General features: G+C 44.9%; 2 protein-coding genes across 2 annotated transcripts in view; one reads left to right on the top strand and one right to left on the bottom strand.

Annotated features, from left to right (window-relative positions):
• CCNF (cyclin F) overlaps positions 1-25,287 on the top strand; it is a gene marked incomplete at its 5' end in the record, with an annotated part of 67,396 nt that extends 42,109 nt beyond the window's left edge. The window contains 16 exons of the mRNA XM_083372390.1: positions 4,253-4,407; positions 5,037-5,143; positions 5,454-5,521; positions 6,454-6,647; positions 8,500-8,553; positions 9,566-9,670; positions 9,778-9,855; positions 12,266-12,417; positions 14,012-14,176; positions 15,182-15,305; positions 16,521-16,701; positions 17,973-18,060; positions 19,175-19,274; positions 20,005-20,129; positions 22,742-22,911; positions 24,792-25,287. Of these exons, the coding sequence (XP_083228516.1) occupies positions 4,253-4,407; positions 5,037-5,143; positions 5,454-5,521; positions 6,454-6,647; positions 8,500-8,553; positions 9,566-9,670; positions 9,778-9,855; positions 12,266-12,417; positions 14,012-14,176; positions 15,182-15,305; positions 16,521-16,701; positions 17,973-18,060; positions 19,175-19,274; positions 20,005-20,129; positions 22,742-22,911; positions 24,792-25,231 (2,306 nt within the window). The 3' untranslated portion in view covers positions 25,232-25,287. The remainder of the gene's footprint in view (positions 1-4,252; positions 4,408-5,036; positions 5,144-5,453; positions 5,522-6,453; positions 6,648-8,499; positions 8,554-9,565; positions 9,671-9,777; positions 9,856-12,265; positions 12,418-14,011; positions 14,177-15,181; positions 15,306-16,520; positions 16,702-17,972; positions 18,061-19,174; positions 19,275-20,004; positions 20,130-22,741; positions 22,912-24,791) is intronic.
• The window catches only part of LOC310646177 (ankyrin repeat and fibronectin type-III domain-containing protein 1-like), a gene marked incomplete at its 5' end in the record, with an annotated part of 598,148 nt that overhangs the window by 344,836 nt on the left and 226,057 nt on the right, over positions 1-27,255 (bottom strand).

The following is a 27,255-nucleotide window of genomic DNA, read 5'->3' as shown; positions in this document are numbered from 1 at the left end:
TTTAAAACCACCACCCCTCTTTTTTGGGGGGGGGTTGGTTACTGTATACCCTCCTTGCTGGAGTTTAAGTGGTTTATTCTTCCCATTTATATATATGTGTGTGTGTGTGTGTGTGTGTGTGTGTGTGTAAATTACTAACAAAGAATTAAGGGAGACTGAAATGCATTTCTGACTCATTAGTCTTCATCAGTCAGCCATACCCTTCTGAGATATATATATATATATATATATATATATATATATATATATATATAGAGAGAGAGAGAGAGAGAGAGAGAGAGAGAGAGAGAGAGAGAGAGAGAGAGAGAGGAATATATGTATGTATATATATATATACACACACACACACATATACATATATATATTTCTAATTTTTTAAAACCTCAACGGGAGGACGTCCCTGGTTTTTTTTTTGGGCGGGTCGATTTAAAAAGTTAGTGGAGCCTATAGGATCAGAGCTGGCCTTTCTGCGGAAGGGATTGGCTTAAGATTTCTTTCATGGGCTCCACGAGACCATAATACAAGATTTCTCCTTTACCCTAGGAATGTCTCTACATTTCTCCTTTACCCTAGGAATGTCTCTTGTCGACCCAGAACAAAATTTGATCTGGGGGAAAAAAAAGAAAAGATTTAAGTCTTTGAAAGGAGTGTAATTATTTGCTTTTTTAAAGCAGAGTTAAAGTCAATGTCTTTTTTTTTTAAACGTGTGGTAAAACCAGAAACTCGCTGATTAGAGGCATCAAAGAAAAAAAATACAATTTTGTATATTTTAAACAGCTTCTTCTTTCTTTCTTTTTTTTAAAATGTAAACTGCTGGCTTCGAAGATGTTCCACGAGGCTTCACTCAACCGAATTTTGCTCTTTTATCTCCCTTTTACAAAGAGAAATGAAATTTGGGAGGAAAGAATAAATAGCAGCAGGGTTGTTGTTTTTTTTTTTTTTTTTTTTTGCTTTGGCTTCCCTAAAGAGGTTTGAATCCAAACCTCTTGAATCTTTCCCAGGATGAGTTATTCTAATGCAATTTGAATCCAGGAACACCTCGGAGATATTATGAGCTCAGTTCCAAACCACTGCAATAAAGAGAATATCTCAATAGAGCCATGTGAATTTTTGGTTTTCCCGTACATATAAAATTTATGTATACACTATAGTCTGTTAAAGTGTGCAATGATATGTCTTGGAAAAAAACAACAACGCACAGTCCTTAGTTAAAATACTTTATTGCTTTAAAATATTAATTTAGTGTTACTAGAAATAGGTAGTCCTCGACTTATGACCACAATTGATCCCAACAATGCTGCTGCTAAGGGAGACGGTTGTTAAGTGAACTTTGCCCCATTTTGCAAACTTCCTTGACTCGATTGTTGCAGTTGATAAGTTGGTAGCCTGGTTGTTTAATGAGAGCCTTGGTGGAGCAGTAGGCTAATGCCTCCTTAAGTAACACCAGCTGCCTGCAATTAGTGCAGGTTCGAGTCCCACCAGGCTCAAGGTTGACTCAGCCTTCCATCCTTCCGAGGTAGGTAAAATGAGGACCCAGATTGTTGGGGGCAATAAGCTGACTTTGTAATAATGCCGCTTGGGGTGTGTGTGAAAGCCCTAATAAGCAGGCATATACATAGAATGAAGGCTACTGCTAAGCTTGTAAGCCGCCCTGAGTCTTCGGAGAAGGGCGGGATATAAATGGAATTAAAATAAAAAAATAAAATAAAAATGAAGCCGGCTTCCCCATTGACTTTGCTTGTCAGGAGGTCACCAAAGGGGATCACGTGACACACGCACACACCGGGATGCCGCGACCGTCATAAATATGAGTCAGCTGCCGAGCATCTGGATTTTGGTCACGTGACCATGAGGATGCTGCAACGATCATAAGTCATTTTTTTTCAGTGTTGTAACTTTGAATGGCCACTAAATGAGCTGTGGTGGTGCAGTGGTTAGAAGGTGGTATTGCAAGCTAATTCTGTCAACTGCCAGCAGTTCGATCCCGACCGGCTCAAGGTTGACTCAGCCTTCCATCCTTCCGAGGTCGGTAAAATGAGGACCCAGATTGTTGGGGGCCACAGGCTTACTCTGTAAACCGCTTAGAGAGGGCTGTAAAGTGCTGTGAAGCGGTATATAAGTCTAAGGGATACTGCTAAGTCTGAAGGAAGGAAGGAGGAAAGGAAAGAAGGAAGGATGAGCTGTGGTGGTGCAGTGGTTAGAATGCAGTACTGCAGGCAAATTTTGCCCATTGTCAGCAGTTCGATCCTGACCGGCACAAGTTCGACTCAGCCTTCCATCTTTCCAAGGTCAGTAAAATGACCCAGATTGTTGGGCGGGGGGGCAAGAGACTGACTCTGTAAATCAGGCGTCTCCAAACTTGGCAACTTTTGGACTTCAACTCCCAGAATTCCCCAAGCAGCATTCTGGGAGTTGAAGCCCATAAGTCCTAAAGTTGCCAAGGTTGGAGACCCCTGCTATAAACCACTTAGAACGCACTGTGAAGCGGTATATAAGTCAGCCCAACCCAAATTACAGGGTTTTTTTGGGGGGGAAACAGGAGGCAGAAGGAACGTTACGTGTGTTTGCTCAGCTTGAGCTATTTGCACAAATAATAAAGGCAGGATATAAATGTATAAAACTGCCAATTTTGCCCACTTTAAAAGTCTGCTGAAATTTGGCAATCCTTCTTTAGCTATGATTTGCTCTTGCGCAATCTGGGGCGATCCCATAATTAGCAAAAAGTCGCTTTTCAACAACGGCTTAGGAGTCTGATGAAATCATCGTGTCTCTCGCAACCTTCCTAGACTGGAGTCTCATCCCACCTTGTTAAAATTCCAGGACAGATCATTTTACAAAGGGTGGGTCAGGTTTGCCAGCTGGACAAGCTTCTAGCGTAAGAGATCCAGTTGATCTGTCTGATGGTTGACACGGGCAGGTAAAGAATTTGGAAGGATGGGGCTGGATTCCCTGTGTTTATAAATGCCGATGTATGTTCCTGCTTCATTTCCATCGGTCAAAGAAATGGGTCCAATTCAAAGCGGTGCATCTTCACTCAGAAGAAAAGTCACACTGAATTTGGCAGAGCTTTCTCTGAGATAAACAGACACAGCATTTTTATGCTAGTAGTAAATCCATTGGGAATTGTGGGAATAGTTTTTTAAAAGAAACTCGAGTCCTGGCGATGTCATCCAGCTTGGGCGTCCTAGTGCGTCCATATCGGTTCCTATAGGAGAGGAGCAGGCAGAGCTGTGGGTGGAGTTAAGCAAGTCATTAGCCAGGAATCGTTACGTAGCCACAAATATTCCAAATTCAACTCCTCAGTTTCACTGATCCTCATCCTGGCACCAATCTTAATATTAAACTTAAGTTGACTAGGTTCTTGTTTTTGGGCTTGAGCAATAAATCTTTTTTTACATAATATTTTATTAATTTTCCAATTTTACATTTGAATATTTGAAAAGCAGCGTGCTAACTGGGTTAAACAATAATTCAATAACAAAGTCTTCTCTTTTTCCCTTAACATTTACTGTCTCATATTTAAATCAGTGCACTTCTAATTATATCAACTCAATAAAAACATCATTATTACCTTTATCAATACATTTTTAGCTTAATGCATATTTTAAATGACATTCAATCTTCATAAACAATCCATATACTGTTATTAATTTTTACTCATCAACATTCCAATTCAATCTTTGATATTTACAATTTTCAGGCTTTCAGATTTTGCTTATCTCACTTCATAAGGCAAAGGTTCCCCCGCACATGCGTGCTAGTCGTTTCCAACTCTAGGGGCCGGTGCTCATCTCCGTTTCAAAGCCGAAGAGCCAGCGCTTGTCCGAGGACGTCTCCGTGGTCATGTGGCCGGCATGACTGGATGCTAAAGGCGCACGGAACGCTGTTACCTTCCCACCGGAGTGGTCCCTATTTTTCTACTTGCATTTTTACGTGCTTTTGAACTGCTAGGGTGGCAGAAGCTGGGACGAGTAACAGGCGCTCACTCTGTTACGCGGCACTCGGGATTCGACCCGCCAAACTGCCGACCTTCTGATCGACAAGCTCAGCGTCCTAACCCACTGAGCCACCGCGTCCCTATCTCACTTCATAGCAAACTATAATATCCAAAATACACATTTTATCTATTTGAATATAATCTGGTTCCATTTCCTAAGAGCAATACATCTTCTGAACTGCACTTTAATGGAGGGTTCTGATTCTTTGCGCCTGGTAGTGCTTCTCATATTTTCTCACACCGGCTTTTTTGCAGTCACCCACTGCCGATGTTCCCGGTGCTTCTCGGTCCCTTCTAAGAGAAGGTTGAAGAAGAGACCCCGAATCCTGACCTTGCTGTCTCTTCCAGAAGACGTTCTCTTCCATGTACTCAAAGGCCTTCCTATAGAAGACATCCTTTCCCTCCGAGCTGTAAGTCCAAAACTTTTTATTTTGTTTTGCGTTTTCCACGTGGGTGTTCTTACCATGTAAAGGTAAAAGGTAAAGGTTCCCCCGCACACGCGTGCTAGTCGTTTCCGACTCTAGGGGCTGGTACTCATCTCTGTTTCAAAGCCGAAGAGCCAGCGCTTGTCTGAGGACGTCTCCGTGGTCATGTGGCCGGCATGACTAGACGCCAAAGGCGCACGGAACGCCGTTACCTTCCCACCGCAGTGGTCCCTATTTTTCTACTTGCATTTTACATGCTTTCGAACTGCTAGGTTGGCAGAAGCTGGGAAGAGTAACAGGTGCTCACTCTGTTACGCGGCACTCGGGATTCGATTCGCCAAACCGCCGACCTTCTGATCGGCAAGCTCAGCGTCCTAACCCACTGAGCCATCGCGTCCCTTGCTCTTACTATGTAGGTAGTCCTATATTACGACCACACTCGAGCCCAACATGGTTGCCTGTTTGCATCACGGTCTGTTTCCACGACGCAAGAAGCCTAATCTGTCCTTCCAAGTCTTGTACAATTCTTTCCCGGGTTATTCCACCTGGCTGAACGTTCATCGCCTTTATTTGAGGATTCCTTGGCTATTACGGTCTGCTTCGCTCTCTTCCAGGTGCATTCTCATCTTAAGTATCTTATAGATAACCACACCTGCATCTGGGCCTGTGCAAGCTTTCAAGAAGCGTGGCCTTCCCCGAGAAACTTGAAAATCTTTGAAAGGTAACTTTGCAGAACTTGGGAAATCCATCCGCTGCCTTGCCAGTACGCAAGGACAGTTGCTAAGGGGCCGATTGTTAAAGCGAGGATTACCTGCATGTATTTACACCTAGAGATCTATATCACTGGACAGAACAATGAGTTTTTGTCCCCATCTCTCAGGTGATGTTGGTGGGCATTAGTTAAGATAGTTAAGGGGAGAATAATCCCGCAGCACACATGCCCAGATTTGTTCTACACCTCCCTGTATTTTACTGAGCTCTGAATTCCTCCGAAATACGAGTCTGCTTTTGTTTTGTTGTTTTTTCTGCAGGGCTGCAGAAAAGGGGAACTTTGAAGCTGCTGTGAAACTTGGAATAGCATACCTCTACAACGAAGGCCGTAAGTGTGTGCACCCCCCTTTGGGGACGGTTGTTTTGGGGTTGCCAGGTTGAGCCATGCCCAACTTTGCTTGACGCAGGACCTTGGCTGTGACATTAAATAAGTTGATACGTAGCTGAGCTTGATGTACGAGTCTGAAAAAGAAGGCTTCAGTTAAATTGTAAATATGTTTACAATTTTTAACTCTATTCTTTAATTTATTTTAATTTATTTCAATTTTTAATTTTAATTTACTGTACAGAGACCTTTAAGTTTTGTTGTTGTTAGCCGCCCTGAGTCCCTCGGGAGATAGGGCGGGATATAAGTCCCATAAATTAAATAAATAAATAAATAAATAATAAATATCACTGTCCTTCCTTTCCTCTCCTCCTTTTCTTTCTCTTTCTTGCATCCTCTCCTTTCCGCTTCTTTCTCCTTCCTATCCTCCCTTCTCTCCTCCCTCCCTCTACCCTCCTTTCGTTCCTCTTCCCTCCCTCCATCTCTTCTCCTTCCTCTTTCCTTCCTTCTTTCTCAATTTCTTTTTCTTTCCTACCTTCCTTCCTCTTTCTTTCTTTCTTTCTTTCTTTCTTTCTTTCTTTCTTTCTTTCTTTCTTTCTTTCTTTCTTTCTTTCTTTCTTTCTCTCCCACTTACCTACTTTCCTGGAGGCCGACCAAGTCAGGGCCATCCAAATCTCGGGCAGAAGGCATGCGTCCAAGGCCCCACCAGCTGGCCCTGTTTTCACCAAAGAAGCCACGAAAATGCCCACCTTGCCAGACCTACTGGGGTGGGCAGAAAGCACCAGGCCCTGCTTTATGGATCTCTTGCACCGTACCCTAGAGCAGAGCCACAATTTTGGAACTTAAAATGGTCCACAAGCCGGTAATTGAAATTTCATCCTGCATCCAGGTTGATCCTCTCCCCCTCTCTTTTTTTTAAATATATATATATATAGCATCTGTTTCCGATGAAGGCCGTGCAGAAGTGAATGGGCTGAAGGCATCCCACTTTTTCAGCCTGACCGAGTGTTTGAACGTCTCCGCAGTGCCTTTTGTCTGGCTGTTCATACGTCCCCCGTGGTCTCTGGGCGGGAGCTGTTGCAAAGCCGTGGTGTATGAGAGCCTCCGGAAAGAGTGTCAGCAACGAAAAGTACGCTGCCTTTGTTCTGTGTCTTTCGGACTTTTATTTTATTTTTTTATTTTAATTCCATTTATATCCCGCCCTTCTCCGAAGACTCAGGGCGGCTTACAAGCTTAGCAGTAGCCTTCATTCTATGTATATGCCTGCTTATTAGGGCTTTCACACACAGCCCAAGCGGCATTATTACAAAGTCAGCTTAATTGCCCCCAACAATCTGGGTCCTCATTTTACCTACCTAGGAAGGATGGAAGGCTAAGTCAACCTTGAGCCTGGTGGGACTCGAACCTGCACTAATTGCAGGCAGCTGGTGTTACTTAAGGAGGCATTAGCCCACTGCTCCACCAAGGATCCTTACTTTGATTTGCCCTTCTTGCAGAACTTATTTTTGCCTAGAATGGGCACAATAATCTGGATTCAGGGAAGGTAACACCAGTATGATCAAGGCATCAGGAGTATATACCAGGGCTTTTCAACCAGGGGTACGGGTACCACCCGTGGTACATTGGCACCTGGCAGGTGGCACGCAACCATCCTAGAAAAGTGGTAGCGGGGAAGGGGAATGAGCTGAACCGGTGGCAGCACCGCACAAGCCTGAGCCAGAGACGGCTGGAGCTGCAGGGCTGTCAGGGGTCAGTGGAAGTGCCAGGATTAGCACCAGGATCCAGCTGGAGCTCGGTGCTGATCCTGGCACTTCTGAGACCAAAAGAAGCGCCAGTCAGCTGGAATATTGCAGCATCTCCAGGATCTTGTGATTTACATTCAGATGCTTGGCAACTGATTCATATTTATGACGGTCCCAGTGTCCCAGGGTCATGTGAAGTGACCAAAACCTGCTGCAACCACCCAGCAGACGGGGGGTGGATATAAAAACCAAACACTCCTCCACTGCCAATCCTCAACAGAAATTCTCACAACAATGAAAACCTCGGACAGGAGGAAGAGCACCGCCGGGCGGGCAGGCAGGTGTCTTGCTCAGCTGTGGCTTGGGGGGGCACTTTTTTCCGTGCCATTGTAACTTCGAACAGTCACTAAGAGAACTGTTGTAAGTCGAGGCCTACCTGTACTTCATCACTTGTATTTGCTTTTCTTTTTTTGGTCATCAAGTTTTTGACACCTTGCTAGGTGACTCTGTGGTACTCGGATGTTGCCATATCCTAAAAGTGGTACAATGGGTGAAAAGGTTGAAAAGCCCTGGTATGTACCAGCCACACAGTGCAAATGCTGAGAATCTTTAACTTTCTAGTCCTTGTTTATTTCAGAATATAGACTGAAAAATTTTCACTAGATCAAGGGAGTACAAGCATATCTTCTAAAGCTAATAAATGCGTAATCTAAATCGGTACCAGGTGCAAACAACAAGATCCATGCGTAAAGAGTTCAGTTAGCTGCTTTTTTGCTCTAGCATTTATATAGAAATATTCTCTAGACTCAGGTTTTAAGGTTCAGTGGCATTCAAGGGGAGGCAGACTTCACTCTCGTGCCCACGTAGAAATTCCATACAAATTCTTCATTTAACTCCTGCCCTTGACTCAGCCAGTCTTTCTGCAACAATCAAGGTTTTTACATTTTTCAGGCCCCGGAGCTTGTTACATTTTTTTCCCAAAAAATCAATCTATCTTAAAAAGTTCTCTAGAACTTCTGAACAGGGGCAATATTGTTTTGAACCAGAATGGGTTGGCTCATCCCAATAAACATCTTTGCCTGATTGTCAGCAGGTTAATTTGCAGTAGTAATGAAAAAGAATCTTTCTTTGCAAGCTCAAAAGGAAAAAAAAAAGACAGTTCTGAAAATGTTAGATTTCTAGCTTCTCTTTATACTAAATATGTCTTCCACACACCCTCTGACTTTGATCTTTCTGTAGACTCAGCAAGGATCGATCCTATACTGTTTGGCAAAAGTTCTGAATCTCTTCGAGGTAAGGATGTGTGTATAGCCTGTCATTATCTTGTCTAGTATGCAAACACGTGTTGAAAGCATCTTTTTGAGTTTTGATGCTCTAAATGACAACAAAATAAGTTGCCTCTTGAAAGCAACCATAATTGGGCAGCAACCTGATCATTGTGTGAAGCAGTTGCTACTTGGAAAATCACATGAATGTGACAGCTTTGGGTTTTCTGACTCCCCCTGACCTTTGAAATTTATTTTTATTTATTTTTATTTTAATCCCATTTATATCCCGCCCTTCTCCGAAGACTCAGGGCGGCTTACAAATCCTTAACTCTAGCGACCGGGATAATTAACAAGAGAGGTAATCTCTGTATTTACATTTATTGGAGAGGAAGGGATTAGAAGAGACTAAGCAGGCACACAGTGAGGAATACACATCCACAGGAATCCGCTGGCACCAGCAGCTGTGAACGCACGATGCAAATCGTTCCAGTGTGTTCCCCTTTGTGTGCCTGCTTACTCTCTTGTAATCCCTTGGTCTCTAAACTCTACACTCTGCTGGGTGGGGTGGGGGAGAAAAATAACAGCTCAAGCACAGGACAACCCATTTTGACTAATGGTAATCTCGTGATGAGGGAAGATCAACTGCGAGCATTGATAGGGAGATAATTTTTTTAGCACCATCATAGCCATATTCCTGTTCCCAGTATCCCTATAGATGCCATTGCTTAATCAAAGGGGCCTAGAGTGTATCAACACACACACTCACACACACACACACACACACACACCAGCTTGATACAGCCAGGCAGATTGTGGCTGTTTTATGATGCTGAGCGGCTGTGTGTTTATTTTGTGTGTTTAATGTTCACATATGTGAATTTGGCAGCTATTTATGCCTTGAAAGGTAAAACGAAAACCAGGACTGCTGACAAAAGTTGCATCCAGGGCCCGTTCAAAAAGAACTGCGTTGTGATGTGATCCCAGAACAAAGCCATTTCTTTCCCCCCCCCCCAACATTACCCCTTTTCTGTTATTAGGACGAAGAGAAGAGGAAAGAAGCTCTGGAGATGTTTGAAGAGTCCTCCAAGCAAGGCTGCTTGCACAGCTCTTACCTCTTGTGGGAAAATAACCAGAAAGCTGCTGTGAGTTCGAAAGTCTTCTTTGGTGTAAGAGGCTGCAACGGGAAGAGGTGGCTCTCCTTAAGACACCTGTCCGAAGAAGGTGTGATGACTTACTTCCTCTCTTACAGATGTCAGATCCTGGTAGATACCTTCAGAGCCTCAGACAACTTAGGGACTATGCAGCCAAGGGTTCTTGGGAAGCTCAGGTATGGTCGTCGCTTCCTTTATCTGAAGTTTTGATTTTGTAAAAATACCTGAGCATGACTTCAGTGGGTGAAGAGAACAGATGCTGCCTGCGACCCAATCAGGCAAAAGAGGCAGGAGCCCCCACCCCACTCCCCCAATGGCTTAACAGGCAGAGGAAGAAACTTAAGAAGGACCTGCCCTAATTGATCAGATGTTTAAAAGTGGTGGCTTTGAGGGATGCGGGAAAGGCATGCCGCCAAGGGACCAATCAGATAACCGAGGCAGGAGCCCTTCAGTCACCTAACGCAGGGGTCCTCAACCTTGGCAATTTTATAAGACGGCTTGTGGACTTCAGCTCCCAGACTTCCTCAGCCAGCAAGATTTTGTTAATCAACAACTCACCTGGTTTGTGTTTCCTGTCTGGTTTAGCCAGTAAGGCTGACATCAATCTTGCCTGTCTGAAGGTACCAATCTCCCACCATCACTTTTAACAGCCTGATCCATTAGGGTGGATACTTTTTTTTAAGTTCCTTTCTCTGACTGTTAAGTCACTGGGGCTTCCCCATCTCTTCTCTCAATTGTTCCCTAGGCAGAAGCTCTTCTTTGCTTCATTCTCACATACCATTGCAACGTTAATTGATTGACTTGATTTTGCACGATGGATGGCGCTGAATATCGCAAGCGTTGCAGCTTGGGAGAAATTGGGAGAGACCGCTCCCAGTTTCTTCTAAGCTGCGACACTTGTATATTCAGTGCCATTCCTAGACCAGAAAACTTTTCCTACCCTTATGGCTAAGTGCTCGCTTTGATCCACAGGTTGAGGGACCCAGTCAATGAAGAAGAATCAGAAGCTGTTTGCTTGGCTTGGTCCCTGCTGGGATAATCCTTCACTGACCCATCTCTGCTAGGTTGTAAAAGATCCCTTAGCAAAGCTAGTTCCAGAGGTGGTTAACAATTTGGCAGCGGGAAACAAAGCTGGCAGGTCCAGGTTGACGAAGGAAGAGTCTTGCCCACTTGGTGAGCCAGCCAGTGAGAAGAGGAGCCAGAGCAGAAGGCATTGCTGGGAGTTTGGCCCCCAACTGCTGCAACAGGGTCCCAAACCCTGATGTCATCTCTAAATCTCCCTTTCCCTAAAGCAGGAACTCTTCAAACTTGGCCCTTTTTATGACTTGTGGACTTCAGCTCCCAGAATTCCTCAGCCAGGCATGCTTGGCTGAGGAATTCTGGGACTTAAAGTCCACAAGTCATCAAAGGGCCAAGTTTGAAGACCCCTGCCCTAAAGTGTAGAGGGTTCAGTCACCGAATACAATAGCAACAGACTTAGACACCGTTTCACAGTGCTTTTGCAGCCCTCTCTTAAGCGGTTGACAGAGATGGCCCGTTGCCCCCCCCCCAACAATCTGGATCCTCATTTTACTGACCTTGGAAGGCTGAGTCAACCTTAAGCCGGTCAGGATCAAACTCCAATCCCGGGGGGGGGGGGCAGTCCCTCTTACTAGCTGAACGATGAGGTTTTTTTTTTTCCTTTCTGGCCCATCAAAGCTGAGCTTTGTTTAAGTTTATTGAGTTTAAGTTTATTGAATTTATATACCGCCCTTTTCCCGTAGGACTCAGGGCGGTTTACAAGGTATTTAAAAATGTCAATACAATACAAAAGTTAAAAACAATTAAAAATAATTAAATTTGATCCCTGAAAAATATAAAAACCCCAATTAAAAACTCTCGGCCTAGGCCGGAAAGCTCAAAGAGCCAGGTCTTCAGGTCCCGGCGGAACGAACGGAGGTCGGGGGCGGTCCTAAGCTCCACGGGCAGCTGGTTCCAGAGGGCAGGCGCACCCACTGAGAAGGCCCTATCCCTGGGCGTTACCCGCCGGCAATCTTACCGCCGGCACCCTGAGAAGACCCTCCCTGTGGGAGCGCACTGGACGAAGGGAGCTTGATGCCGGCAGCAGGTGTTCCCTCAGATAACCCGGACCCAACCCATTTAGGGCTTTATAGGTCATCACCAGCACCTTGAATCTCACCTGGAGGGCAACCGGAAGCCAATGCAGCTCGCGGAGTAGAGGTGTTACATGGGAGTATCGGGAAACCCCCATCACAACTCGCGCGGCCGCATTCTGCACCAGCTAAGTTGTGCCCGACTCTTGACAACAGCCTGGACCATAGCACGGCAGGCTGTCCTGTATTCCACTGTCTCCCGGAGTTTGCCCAAATTCATGCTCCTTGCGTCAATGAGGCTATCTAACCATCTCTGCCATCCTCCTCTCTTTTTGCCTCCAATCGTTCCCAACATCAAGGTCTTCTCCAATGAGTTCTCCTCATTAGGTGGCCGAAGCATTGGAGCTTCAGCTTCAACACCTGTCCTTCAGGGTTGAGTTCCTTCAAGCGGAGCTCCGTTGTCTTGACTGGAGTTGCTTTCTACCTTGCACAGGTCACCCTCTCCAAAGCTTGCGGGAACGGGAACCAGCTGGGGCTGGAAAGCAAGATGTCCCTGGAGACCATCTCCCACTTTTTCCAAGCCTCTCTCCCTCTGAGCAAGGAAAGCATTTTCACTGTCCAAAAGGGCATGAATGAGACAATGAGGTAAAGGCATCTATTCCAGCTGTTTTGAATGACTTTTTAAGTATTAAATGTACCTGCCTCCCATCTCCCACCTGGGCAACTTAATTAGCTGGATCAACAGGAATAAAACCACTTTACAAAACGGAAGGGTTCCTCTCCCCCCCCACCGCCCTCTTTTGGACTTTTAATCTCTAGTTCATTGATGGCAAAGCTTTTAGACACGGAGTACCCAAACTGCAACCCAAAACCCACTTACGGATCATTGGGTGCTGGGTGGGCGTGGCCCATTGGGTGGGTATGGCCAATTGGGTGGCCGTGGTCCATTGGGTGGCCGTGGCTGCAGTGGTAAGGCAGACTAAAAGGTAAAGGTTCCCCCGCACATGCGTGCTAGTCGTTTCCAACTCTAGGGGCCGATGCTCATCTCCGTTTCAAAGCCGAAGAGCCAGCGCTTGTCCGAGGACGACTCCGTGGTCATGTGGCCGGCATGAGTAGACGCCAAAGGTGCACGGAACGCTTTTACCTTCCCACCGTAGTGGTCCCTATTTTTCTACTTGCATTTTTACGTGCTTTCGAACTGCTAGGTTGGCAGAAGCTGGGACGAGTAACAGGCGCTCACTCTGTTACGCGGCCCTCGGGATTCGACCCGCCAAACTGCCGACCTTCAAATCGACAGGTTCAGCGTCCTAACCCACTGAGCCACTGTGTCCCTAAGGCAGACTAGGTGGGACTAAAAAGTTCCAACTTCGCGAGATTTTTTTTTCCCCACAAGAAGTTGAAATTGATTGATTCAACCTTTTTTTTTTTTGCACACGGCAGCAGGGGCCTAAAGCGAAAAGGTTTTATAAAACCCAACTGAAGGCCTAGGGCTGGGGCGATGGCGTGCGTGCCCACAGAGTGGGCTCTGCGTCCCACAGGTTCACTACCACAGCTCTAGTTGGTGGGGCAGGAAAATGCTATTTATTAAGAGCTTCTAGGTTTGAGGTTGCTTCTGAAAAAGTGTGGAGCTCATAGGCTTTAAAAGGTTGGGAGCTCTGAAAATCTAGCAACCTCACACGGTTTCCGCCCATTTTTAAAAACATTAGGCTAAATATGGGGCGGGTGTGTGTGTTCTACTTAGGGTTGAAACTGGATTCCTTAAGCATCCTTAAAACGGTACGTTTGTCACTCATCGTGCTAAAAACGTGTAAGACACATTCTTGGACTCTTATCGCTAGATGGTGAAAATGTTTCAAGGATCGGTCTGGATATGCTAAGACCGATTTCTGTAGGAAAATGATTTTGATTTTTACGACATGATCAAAGTTAACGCGGGTCTTTAAAAGATCATTTTGTGCGAGGTGCCAAGGGAATGCTTGATTTACAACCGTTCGTTTAAGCAACCAATGACGATGTATTTCTTGTCATTAATTTTAGCTTCTTCGGTCGTCCTTTTTTTTTCTTTTCCTTTTTTTCATTCTGTTTTTTTTTATACTTACGAAGAAATCTTAATTTATTTATTTCTTTTTTTAAAAAGGGGGAAATTGACTGATGAAAGAATGCAGAATCCGATAACCGCTTCCCAGCCGATAGCAAAAGATGAATGTCTTAACTGCTTTGTTCCCCTTCCTTATTTTAGATACATTTTGGTGGATTGGCTGGTGGAAGTCGCCACCATGAAAGATTTTTCCAGCCTTTGCCTTCACATGACCATTGGCTGTGTGGATCGGTACTTGAAACTGAGACTCGTGCCCCGGGCTCAGCTGCAGCTTTTAGGAATTGCATGCATGGTTATTTGTACCCGGTAAGTCTTCTAGCTCTTGGTGGGGCTGATAACGGCTTGCTCTGGGAATAGTAGCAATTTTCGTTTAATGAGGATTGCAATGTTTTCTGAATGCTATGGCAGTAGAGCCCATGTATTTTAGAATAGAACAGAGCTGGAAAAGGGACCTTGGAGGTCTTCTAGTCCAGCCCCCTGCTCAAGCAGGAGAACCTATACCAGGGGTAGGCAACCTCGGCTCTTTTATGACTCATGGACTTCAAGTCCCAGAATTCCTGAGCCAGCCATGCTGAGGGGAAAGGGAGAGGTTTCCAAGCTGAGCCATGCTGGCTGAGGAATTCTGGGAGTTGAAGTCCACAAGTCATGAGGGGGCCAAACTTTCCCCCACGCTGGCTCAGGAATTCTGGGACTTGAAGTCCATGAGTCATAAAAGAGCCGAGGTTGCCTACCCCTGACCTATACCATTTCAGACAAGTGACTGTCCACTCTCTTCTTAAAAACCTCCCGTGTTGGAGAACCCACAACTTCTGGAGGCTAGTAGTTCCCCTGGTTAATTGTCCTCACTGTGAGGAAGCTTCTCCTTAGTTTCCAGGTTGCTTCTCTCCTTGATAATTTCCAACCTCTGCATTTGCGGAGCAGCAGAGGTAGAGGATTATCGGGACAAGAGGCTGACTCTTTAAACCGCTGTAAAGCACTGTGAAGCGGTATTTAAGTCTAAGGGCTATTGTTATTCATATCCGATTTAGCCTGTGAGGCTGACAAGAGGTATCGATGGGATATATTTTTCTCCGATTACAGGAGCGCTCAGGGTCCTGTCGAAGGCTGCTTGAGCGGCATGCTTACGGATTCGCTTTTGCTGAGATTCGTTTTGAGTCACTCTGCTTCTGCCCTTAGAAATCAGATGAAGCGTTAGTTGGCTTGGCTGTTTATGGGGTGGTTTCCCAACCCCCAATTAAGAATTGGGTCAGTGAGGCCTCCATTACTTCTCCCGCGGTTGGCCTTTGATGCAAACCTTTTGTTTTGTTTCAGCTTTGTGAGCAAAGAGATTCTGACGATTCGCGAAGCGGTTTGGTTGACCGACAACACGTACAAGTACGAGGATCTGGTGAGGATGATGGGTGAGATCATTTCTGCCCTGGAAGGCAGGATAAAGGTAAAGTCGTGTGGAGGTGACGGAACTTGGCTTTTCAGGCATCAGCTGCTAAATGGAGACGGGCGGGCCTAGTTTGTTCTGGTCCAGCAAAAGCAGTTTCGTTGCTCTTGAGACTCCATAGAAGCTGCACCTCAGATGGATCTCTTCTGGGGAACCAGCTCTTCTTGTATGTCAGTATTTTGTTTTCCCTTGCCTGGCATTGTAGAGCAAATCAATATTTTGTGTATGCTCTCTTACGATCCCCTGCTGGGGAACCCTACTGATTTTTCTCTCACAGACTTTTGTGGGGATTTTTCTGGTTAGCCAGAATTTTGATCCTGGTGACGTCCAGCTTATCTGTTATCCTGTAGCTGAGCTTCCTATATTTTACAGGTTCCAGCTATAGGACTTAGGATAGTGTTTGTAAAATCAGGAATGGACAGTTGATGCCTTCCTTCCTTCCTTCCTTCCTTCCTTCCTTCCTTCCTTCCTTCCTTCCTTCCTTCCTTCCTTCCTCCCTCCCTCCCTCCCTCCCTCCCTTCCTCCCTCCAATTTATAAAACCAAGTAACCCAGAAAAAAAGAAACCACAAATACTTTCATTCAAGGGTTTCTGGAACTGGTGTTACGTGTTTTGACTTTAGCGGGCTATGAAACCTAGCACAGAACAGTGGGTTAAGAATGTTAAGAAGCCGGAAGGGACCGGAAATCTGTCAACCAAATATTTAAACATACAAAATGAATTAATATAATGGCTAAACCTCAAAAAGGGACGTGGTGGCTCAGTGGGTTAGGACGTTGAGCTTGTCGATCAGAAGGTTGGCAGTTTGGCGGGTCGAATCCCGAGTGCCGCGTAACAAGAGTGAGCACCTGTTACTCATCCCAGCTTCTGCCAACCTAGCAGTTCAAAAGCACGTAAAAATGCAAGTAGAAAAATAGGGACCACTATGGTGGGAAGGTAACAGCGTTCCGTGCGCCTTTGGCGTCTAGTCATGCCGGCCACATGACCATGGAGACGTCCTTGGACAAGCGCTGGCTCTTCGGCTTTGAAACGGAGATGAGCACCGGCCCCTAGAGTCGGAAACGACTAGCACGCATGTGCGGGGGAACCTTTACCTTTAACCTTTACACCTCAGAAGATGCCTTCTGGAGGCTTTCTGTTCTTCTTGCCAAGGTTATGAAACGTGGGTGACTTAGCACTTCCTGTTTTCTCTTTTTTTGTAAAAAAAAAAAAAAAGGTTCCTACCATTGTTGATTACAAAGAAGTCCTGCTGAATACCGTCTCGCTGGAGCGAAGGACTGCGTCCCTGTACAGCTTTATCTGTGAACTCTCCCTCCTAAACACGAGCCTGTGCGTCTACTCCCCGGCCCGCTTGTCTGCCGCAGCTCTGCTACTAGCCAAGCTGTTGCACAGACAAGGTAAGTCTGACCTGAACGAAAGCCCAACTGTTCTTTCTTTACCACGATCTGTTGAATCCGTCGCAGTTGCGAAGCTTGGCTCAGTGGAATGGTGTGGAGAAGGATGACCTTGGTAGATGAGAGGAAGATGATCTGTCTAGGTGCTCCTCGAGTTACGACTGTCTGTTTAGCACCCATTCGTGGTTACAACGGCCCTGGAAAGTGACCTGCGGCCGTTTTTCACACCTACGACCGTTGCAGCTTCCCGGTGGCCAGGTGATCAAAATTCACACGTTTGGCCAGACAGAGTTTAAGCCAGAATTGTTTTGGGTTTTTTTAGGCACAGTAGGAAGAAACTACGAGAACGATTGTACATAACTTAATTTTACATGTATTAACTGCAGTAAAAATACAGTATTTGCCCAATGTGGGGAAAATGAAAACTGACCAACAGAAGAAGAGCAAATTAAGAAAATTTTAGACTGTGCAGAAATGGACAGATTTGACATTAAAGACAAAGAAGACTCAGCGTACTTTTTAGAACATGGGGCAATTTTTTGTCAATGGCTAGAAAAACGAGTTAGAGAGAAAGGAATGTAATATGTAACATTAAATATATACTAGTAAGAAGAAGACTATTGAGCGATTAACATATTGATTATAAGAATATAGAAATTAATTATTACTCATTGTTTTTTAACTACATGAACCCAGACAATATGCTGTTTGCTAAATATTAAGAATGTTATTTTATAAATACCCTAACCGTAACCCTATAAAAATTGTGTGTGTGTGGATAGATAGATAGATGGATAGATAGATGATAGATAGATAGATAGATAGATAGATAGATAGATAGATAGATAGATAGATAGATAGATAGATGGATGGATGGATGATAGACAGATGATAGATAGATGATAGATAGATAGATAGATAGATAGATAGATAGATAGATAGATAGATAGATAGATAGATAGATAGATGATAGATATTCAAATTTCTTTTTGCTGGCAAAGAATTAAATGGGAGGCTAGGATAAGGTGCATCGATCAAAAAAACCTTACACAGCAGTTTTAAAACAACAGTTTTAAAATAGTTTTAGATATATTTATAAAAATTCATACGTTGGGCAACTGACTCATGTTTATGACGGTGGCAGTGACTTAATTGTGGTGACAAGTCAAGGACCAGCCGTATTCCTGAGCCAAGATAAAGTTAAACTAAGGTGTGCAGAAGGGTTAAAAAGCAGCAACGCTGATGTTTGTTTTTCTCCTTTGTGCTCTCTCCAGCTCGTCCTTGGACTAGGCAGCTAACGGAAAATACAGGATTTTCTCTTGAAGAGCTGGTCCCCTGTGTGCTGAGCCTCCACAAGAAGTGGTAAAACCTTTGGGCAGGGAGGGGGTTTCACAAGCTTCAGGAACTTCAGGAAGGGGTTAGGGTTTTCTCTGTCCATTGGAAAATAACCATGGCTGCCCTCCAGATCAGGCAAGAGCTGATCCCAATAAAGCAGACATGTCAAACACAAGGCCTGGGGGCCAGATCCGGCCCCCGAAGTGGTTTCATGCAGCCCATGAAGCCATCCTGGAAACAGTGAAGGAACGGCCCCCACTGCCTTGGCCCTGGCCCAGAGACCCTCCTTCTGCCAGAGACCCTCAGATCTGTCCCACTACTGCCCAGGCCCCATAGGCACCCTTGATGTGAACGATGTAGAGTTGGCCATGCCCACCCACTAGGCCATATGCACTCTAGCCACGCCCACCCAGTAGGCCACGCCCACCCTGGCCATACCCACCCGGCCCCCTGAGGGCAACCGCAATGCTGATGTGGCCCTCAATGAAATTGAGTTTGACACCCCTGCAATAAAGGATTGGTAGTTCAGGGTTGAAATGAGGGGTCCTTGGTGCTCTCTGAGCTTGGTGGTTTTCTCGCAGACCTTTCATGACCCAACTAGGTAACATCATCCGGGTTAGGAGAAAAGGGGTTGTGGAGAAGGGGAGGAGAACCGTGAGGTCCTTGGTGCTCTCTGAGCTTGGTTGCATTCATGCAGACCTTTCATGACCCAACTCACTAACATCATCAGTGCTAGAAGGGAGTTGCGTCTGCTCTCATTTTATATAGTAGTGGCTTGCTCTTGTCAGAGTTAGTGGGAGACCAGGGGAAGCCACAAGTATATAAAATGAGAGACAACTTCATTCCCTTCTAGCACTGCCGATGTTACCAAGTATGGGTAATGAAACGTCTGCAAGAAAACTGCCAGACTCGGGAGACCGCCAAGGAGATCTCAAGAGCTGATCCCAACGTGGGTTCCTCCTATTGGTAGGATCACGAAGGGGACTGTATCAGGTAGAAATGATAACCAGGTTATCTGGGAACAGTGGAGGCTGCCGCCAAACTTACCTGGAGATCCCAGGCCAGAGAAAGTTCAGATATTCTGATACCCAGGGCTGTTTTAGACGTTCGTGGAGACCGTTCTTCATTTTTCTCTTCCCAGCTTCCATGAAGATGTGCCCAAAGATTATAGACAGGTATCCCTGACTGCTGTGAAGCAACGATTTGAAGATAAGCGCTATGAAGAAATTGGAAAGGAAGAGGTAGGCTAACTAGAGAATTCCGGGAGTGGGGGAATTACAGATAGACCTCCCTTACTGACTGCCCCTTTTAGCAGCCGTTCAGAGTTACAACGGTGCTTAAAAATACCTTTGCAGTGGATCCTCGCCTTGACCACCGCCGCAGGGTCCTACCGTCAAGGAAGCGCCACTTGTGTACTTCACAGCTGGCTTCTCACAAGCAGAATCAGTGGAGGAAGTCAGCGGTGAAATCGCAAGCCGTCGCGATGGGATGTTAGCGAATGCTAGCGATTCGCTTAACAACCATACGGGCAGTGAGGATGTAAGTCAGTCAGTGTCACAGGATAAGGCAGAGTTGCTGATCACAGTTGGGATCACTAAGCAAGGGACTACCTGTGTCTGGTAACTGTAGGATTAGAGCCGGCAGAGCTGAGGGTGGAGTTAAGCGTGTCATCAGCTTAGAGTCGTTACGTAGCCACAATTGGTCCAAGTCCTCCTGAATTTCGTTCGCCCTTACCCAGTGCCAATTTAGGGTCGAACTTTAGTTAACTAGATTCTTGTCTGTAAGCTTGAGCAATAAATCTGAACTGCAACTTAATCTGTGGCCCTGATTCTTCGCACCTGACTGTAACTAAGCAGTCGAAGAAGCAAGAAGTGTTTCTTTGGGTTGAAGGTAAAAAAAAAGGACCAAGTCTTTGGCAGCAAGGGGCAGCTTGGATGCCATATCCCACCTCAGTTGACCTGTTGCGTCTAGGTGATGAGCTACAGCCAGCTCTGCTCCGTGCTAGGAGTGAAACAGGAAGACCCGGAGCCTGGATCTTCGTACGTGAATGCGGTGGAGACCTTCCTCACTTCCCCTTCTGGAAAACGTTCTAAAAGGCAAGTTCAGCCCTTGGGTTCCGATCGAATTGGCAGGAGGTGGGCAATGCACAGACAGCAGAATTAGGGTCTCCCAACTCCAAAACAGGAGCAGCTGTTTTTGGGCCAAGCTGGTGGTCCTAGGAGGTCTCCAGAAGAAAAAAGGTTGGACTGTAGGAGAAACACAGGTTCTGTTGCTTTAAAAAAAGCAACAGGAGACAATGGGTTGAGCATCCATTGACATCTTCAGGCTTTTCGTAGAAGGAAAGAAGGTAGCATTTGCAACATTTCTTGACTATGCAGACCCAAGACCAGTATAACCTTGGTTTCCATCTCTGGGTAATAACTAGGTTCTGCTTCTTGGTTTCTTGGAGTTGCGGTTTCATTTTGCTTCCACAAGCGTTTTTGCTGTAATTGAAGATCGCTCACCTCCTTTGGGGAAAACCTCATCCATGTGGCCAATGGGATACTGTTGGGGAATGTCTAGATGACCTAATGGTTTCCCTTTCCCGGAGTCTATAGTGATCGCTAGCAGCTTTCCCAAAGCTTACAGCGTCGTTAGTGCAGAGATTCCTTCCAAGGTCTCTCCGATTCCTGGATTTCAGTTTCAGATCTGGCTGACTTGGCTCCAGCTGCTTCCCTCTGTACAAGCTGGTCCCGCTAATGAAATCATCTTCAATTCTATCGCAGGACAAACCATAAAAGCTCTTTGTACGTGAACAGACAGCTGTTCATTCATCCCAGTAGTCTCCCTTTTCAGTAATTGCGCTGCTGCTTATGATGGGGAAAAACAGAGGCAGTTCTTTCAAGCTCAGGCTGATTAAGATAATTGCCGATCAATTGTATTTTTATTATATATATATATATATATATATATATATATATATATATATATATATATATATATATATATATATATATATATATATATATATATATAAGGGACGCGGTGGCTCAGTGGGTTAGGACGCTGAACTTGTCGATCGGAAGGTCGGCAGTTTGACGGGTCGAATCCCGAGTGCCGCGTAGCAGAGTGAGCGCCTGTTACTCGTCCCAGCTTCTGCCCACCTAGCAGTTCGAAAGCATGTAAAAATGCAAGTAGAAAAATAGGGACCACTACGGTGGGAAGGTAACAGGTAGGTAGATAGATAGATAGATAGATAGATAGATAGATAGATAGATAGATAGATAGATAGATAGATAGATAGATAGATAGATAGAGATATATAGATAGATAGATAGATAGATAGATAGATAGATAGATAGATAGATAGATAGATAGATAATCAGCCCAGGTTCGAATCTCAGAAAAAGGGTATGACTGACTGATGAGAACATAATAAGTTCGAAATGATCATCTCAGCCTCCCAAATTCTTTATTAGCAATTTGAATAATTTACATATATGTGTGTGTGTGTGCGCACGCGTGTGTGCGCGTGTCTGTGTGTGTGTATGAGATGAGTGGGAGAGAAAGGAAGAAAGGAGACTTTCAGCACTAAATTGAAAGCAAAAGGACTTTCAGGATAGGGTGAGAAGTTGTTGAGCTACCCATATTTCCCCGAAAATAAGACCGGGTCTTATATTAACTTTTGCTCCAAAAGACACATTAGGGCAGGGGGTCTTCAAACTTCAAACTTTTATGACTTGTTGACCAACTCCCAGAAGACCCTCAGAATCCATCTCATGGGGGGGGAGCGAATAGGAGGGACCCTTACATCAGCCACCACGTTCCCATAAAAAAAAAACAGGAAGGAAAATGAACCAATCCGTAAATCAAGAGCTAGATGAAGCCTCTTATTATTTCTTTACACTCCCCGCAATCTTTAGGAAAGATGTCAAAAAAATTGAACTCGTTCTCCAGTGGGAGGAGTACCTACAGCCCCTTAGATTGTAAGAAAATCAGGTTATTTTTCCGGGTCATGGGGTGGGATGGACATTAAAAAAAAAAGATGGAGCTGCAGTCACACTATGCAAGACCCCAGATCCTTTGTGCATGCGTTTGCCTGATCTGATTGCAGTGGCTGTTAGGGATTGTTGTGCAGAGGGCTCCTTGTGCTACCAAGGAGTTGCACAGACAAGGAAGGGTACTGAGAGCAGTAAGAGACACACAGTAACCACAAGAGTACACTGAGTTGTGAAAACAGAAAGTATTTCACTTTTGAGGTGGTGTAAAAACAAAAATGCATGGTCAAAAATAAACAGTCCAGGTCATACACAATAGTAACAGTCCAAGGAGTATTCCAAATACAAAGTCTTCTTACCGGTCCAGAGGTCAATACACAGTTCAGGTTTATCACAGTAGTAAACCAACTGTACAGGAAAACAGCAATAGTAGAGACAGCAGTAAATTCAGAGAGAAAGAAGCTACGTTCCTAGCTCCCTCTTATGGCCACGAGGACACTTACACACCCATTGGCCAATTAACATCTTAAAGTCACAACGTCATAGTTTATATATTTTCAACCCAACTATGTAGGCTATCACCATATGCCTAACAGTGGCCATCTTGACTTTTCTCCCCTATGAGCATACAAGCCTTGACTGCCCTTGAACTCTAGAGGTTTAGGACCTTCTCATTCTGGACTCGGCTCTTCTGCCAAGGAGAGGTGTTCATGGTGGTGTTCCTTCCGTAGGAGAAGGGAAGACAGTATCCAGGATGACCGGGGCAGTTTTGTCACCACTCCCACGGCTGAATTGTCCACTCAGGAAGAAAGTCTTCTGGATAATTTTCTGGATTGGAGCTTGGATGCTTGCTCCGGATACGAAGGAGATCAAGAAAGCGAAGGCGAGAAGGAGGGAGATGGTATGGTTCTTGTTTTCTCTCCTCTATTGTTATCTCCGTTGTAAAAAATGCAAGTTTCAGGACTTCCGTTGCTCTTTTTATTCTGGGCCCAGATCTTAGTTTCCTTATTTTTATTTTTTATTTTAATTTTAATTCCATTTATATCCCGCCCTTCTCCGAAGACTCAGGGCGGCTTACAAGCTTAGCAGTAGCCTTCATTCTATGTATATGCCTGCTTATTAGGGCTTTCGCCGCCCCCCAAGCGGCATTATTACAAAGTCAGCTTAATTGCCCCCAACAATCTGGGTCCTCATTTTACCTACCTGGGAAGGATGGAAGGCTGAGTCAACCTTGAGCCTGGTGGGACTCGAACCTGCACTAATTGCAGGCAGCTGGTGTTACTTAAGGAGGCATCAGCCCACTGCTCCACCAAGGCTCTATGCAGATTGGATACAGGCCATCCGAAAGGCGCTTTTCCACGAGGCAGCTGGAATTTCTTTTCTTCTCTTGAAGATGTTTCGCTTCTCATCCAAGAAGCTTCTTCAGTTCTGACTAGATGGTAGGAGATGGACACCCTGAGGACACAGATAAACCTCCAAGTGGCCTCAAGGACTCTCTAAAAGAAGGCAAATGACCAGCGGTCTGTAAGGAGTATGAATCCTTCCATTCTCCACCATCCAGTCAGAGCTGAAGAAGCTTCTTGGAGGAGAAGCGAAATGTCTTCGAAGAAGAACAAGAAAGTCCAGTTGTCTCGTGGAAAAGCGTCTTTGGGATAACTGTGACCTGGATGACTGAGAATCTCCATAGACACTGGGATATCGGCAGACTCTGGATTAAGAACAGTTCCGTTTTTAACTCCTTTAAATGTTTAATTCAAGTTTGTGCTTAAGTCAGAACTCGTACTTAAAAACAGGCTGCCTGTTACAGAATCGATGTGGAACATAAACCAAGATTTCCTTGGTAACCTTATCTGGCACAGAAGCAAACCCAGCATCGATTTAACAACCATTCATTTAGCTCCCATCCGAAATTATAACGGCATTGAAAAAAGTGGCAACTAGACAACTAGTCCGTGCACTTACTATCATTGCGGACCAGTGCTGTTGTAACTTCAAACAGTCACTGAATAAATGCTTGTAAGTTGAGGACTACCTGCAACATAAAAGGGAAGTAAACCTTTGCTGAATTTGGTCGTTGGTTCAGTTTAAGGAAATCCACTCGGCTAGTTCTAGCAAATTGCCCTGGCTTAATTTTGATTTTCTTAGCACGCGTTGGACTGGAGCAGGAGAAGTGGCAGAACCTGGGGGGTAGAGTCAAAAGAGGGACCAGCCTAGAATCTCTACGTGGTCACAAATCTTGAATGCCATTTACCCTTATCTTACTTCAGTCAGGTGCTAGCCATTGGTTGAGAAGATTCCTTTGCATAGGCATGAATAGCAATAAATCAGTTTCATTGGACCTTCACATGTAGACCTGGTGTCATGGTTCTGATGAATGAGACAAATCAAACAAATTGCAGGCATATTATTTATCTAAAAAGTCTTAGTAATGAAACGAACCATCGGCACTCATGGAGGGCTGCCAGAATCTGAACTCTCCTCCCCGCCAAACCCATCATAACACACACACAATCCCCACCCTTATCTACACATCATAAATCACATTATCCAATTAGTTTTACATATGAGGTTTCACTTCCCATTCTGTAGGCGGGCTTTTGCAATCTTATCACAACTTCCGGGTGATTCCTCCCTCCCAAATGAAGCAATTAAAATAACAGGCTGCCTCTTATATTGTCAGTGCAAAAACATGTCTATGTTTGCAGCATTGACACCTGGTTTCTGTGTGTGGCGCTGACCCATCTTATTTTAAGAGTTTTCTTCTATTTCCCCGCTGTATAGTTACAGCTCCTATTGGAATTCTGGAGGGAAGTCTACCACACCAGGACCTCAGGAAGCCTTGCTGTTGCCAAGAATCCAGTGATGACGAGAGCCTTCCCAAAGGAGGATGCCGGTACATCGCGAAGGATTATGACCATCCCAACGAGGAGAGCGACTTTCCCATCCTTCAAGCCTCTCCTGTGGAAGCCAGCTCAGGCTATGCCTCAGTCATCAGCACCAGCCCTCCTACTGCTACCGCTGGCAGCTTCAGCACATTTCTCGAAGCCAGTTTGGGGCAACCACTGAGGCTGGCAAAGGATAAAATCCTACAGCTGCCTTCGCGCTCAGAATCATGTTTACATTCTGCCCATGGCCGATCTAGCAGGAGACAAGCCAAGAGGAAGAACGTAACGGCATACACTGAAGAAGAGAAAGACCACTTGGGTTTCTTGAGCCTTTGAAGGCTTGGAAGGCAGAAGTCGTTGAAGCTTGAACCTTAGAGGCTGCTGCTCAGAACGTCAGAATCCTTCAGTGCAGGAGCAAAAATGGGAGGTGGTTGTACCAAGTATCTTGGATGTTGTGGATCGTCACTCTCTACGCTTCCCATGGTAGTGCCCGATTCCCCTCACACAACCCTCAGCTTTTCTTGAGGTTGCCGCCCTCGCTACATCCCACCCTGGTAGCCAAATCGAAGGTGCTAAGACATGCAACACAGAGGTCCTATCTTACCACATGGAAGACCTACCTCTCCTCCAGGACCCAATCCTAATCTTGGTTCGCGTCCCACGTCATACAGCTTCACCCCGACCTTTTTAGCAATTCAGAAGCGATCCTCCTTGAATTTATCTCTCTCTCTCTTGCTATTAGAACAACTTCTCCATGAAATGAAGGAGACCAGATTAGGTCCCCACACACACACACACACACACACACACAAATAAAAGGATCCTTGGCCATCTTCTGAAATATAAACATCTCATCGATGGATGCTCTCTGCAGATGCGAATCAAAGTGGTCTGGATATTGTAGTCATCTTGAGAGCGTGTGGAGCGATGTTTTCTCGGTAGCTTGGACTCTTCTGGTCTTATTTGGAGAAGGGGGATACTACCTCATTTAAACTCTTGTTACCCTCAAGTTGCTTTTTCTAACGTGACCTCTTTCTTCCAAGTCACTGAGCTATTCCCTCCAAGGCACCAGGTTAGGGAAAGATGGTCTAGCACAACATTCCTCAAGCTCAGCAATTTTAAGACATGTGGATTTCAACTCCCAGAATTCCCCAGCCAGCAAGGAATTCTGGGAGTTACAGTCCACGCATCTTAAAATTGCTGAGGTTTCAGAAATACTGCTCTGTAACGGGATCCTGCCAGTCATTGGGTGAATTGGACACCACCATTTACCAATTATTTTCTATGCATTTGACGGTGTTTCCTGCCTTTCTGTTCAAAATAACAGCTATCGCTTATGGACTAGTGTCATAAAGCTATTTAGCAAACGCATCCTGTCCCCATTTTTACACACTGTTCCTTTACATTCTTTCCCATGTGTTCCTTTGTCATTGTGTTCTTTCTTTGCTCGCTTCCTTACTTTCTCTGATTGTACCTGTTCCTTTCCTCCTAAAAATGCAAGGCAGTTGTATCCATTGGCCCCACAACTGCGATGACAGCAGTGTTACATGGAGCAAGGCTTTCTGACCCAAATTTGTTTCGTTTATTTGTGTCAGGAGCATCACAGTTAAAACAAGGCACACAAAAAACATTAATTTTTAAAATATAAAATACAAGATTAAAACATGTACAAGTTAAACAGATGTTGCCCAGAAACTAGCAACGTTAAAAGCGTTCTTTTGCGCTGCCACAAAGTCCTCAAGTGTACAGTAAGAACACAATCTTTGTGATTGTGAGCTCGTGTGATGGAAACGACGCCCATGTTGATAAAGGGATCAACATGGGTAGAAATTTTGAAAAACCCTAAAAAATAATAGGTCCATTCTATGGAAGAGCCCATAGGGTGTCAAATATGTAATAGGGCTTGAGTGATCTTGAAGAAAACTAAACACTTTTTCACTAGGAAAAAAAACCAACCACTTTCTTTCCATCTTTATGTGACCAGGAGACACCAAAATAATGGTTTTTGTTATTTGCTGTATTGTCCAATTGGGGCCTGGGGGGGAAACAATTTTCAAAGAATTATACCTCCATAAACTGTGTACCAAAATTTTTAAAAGGCTTGTGTTGAAGACTGCATGAATTTGAGAAATATTGGACCTGCTCAAAGAAGTCATTTTAAAAAAAGAGAGATTAATGTTAATGAAAGTTCATGTTGGCTAGTGATTTTTTTTATATAAAAACGAACTTTATATGCAAACTCCTGAGTCTTTTTTGATGCATCACTTTGAAGCGTTTCAACATCTTAACAGGGTGGATGAATTATAATCACAAAAGTTTTAGCCTTGACACACGTGGAGCCAGGAAGATCAAGCTAAGCT

Source organism: Vipera ursinii (genome assembly GCF_947247035.1).
Source record: "Vipera ursinii genome assembly, chromosome: 13".
Taxonomy (NCBI): Eukaryota; Metazoa; Chordata; class Lepidosauria; order Squamata; family Viperidae; genus Vipera; species Vipera ursinii.
Note: the sequence above shows the minus strand (reverse complement) of the source record. Positions and strands in the feature narration are given on the sequence as shown.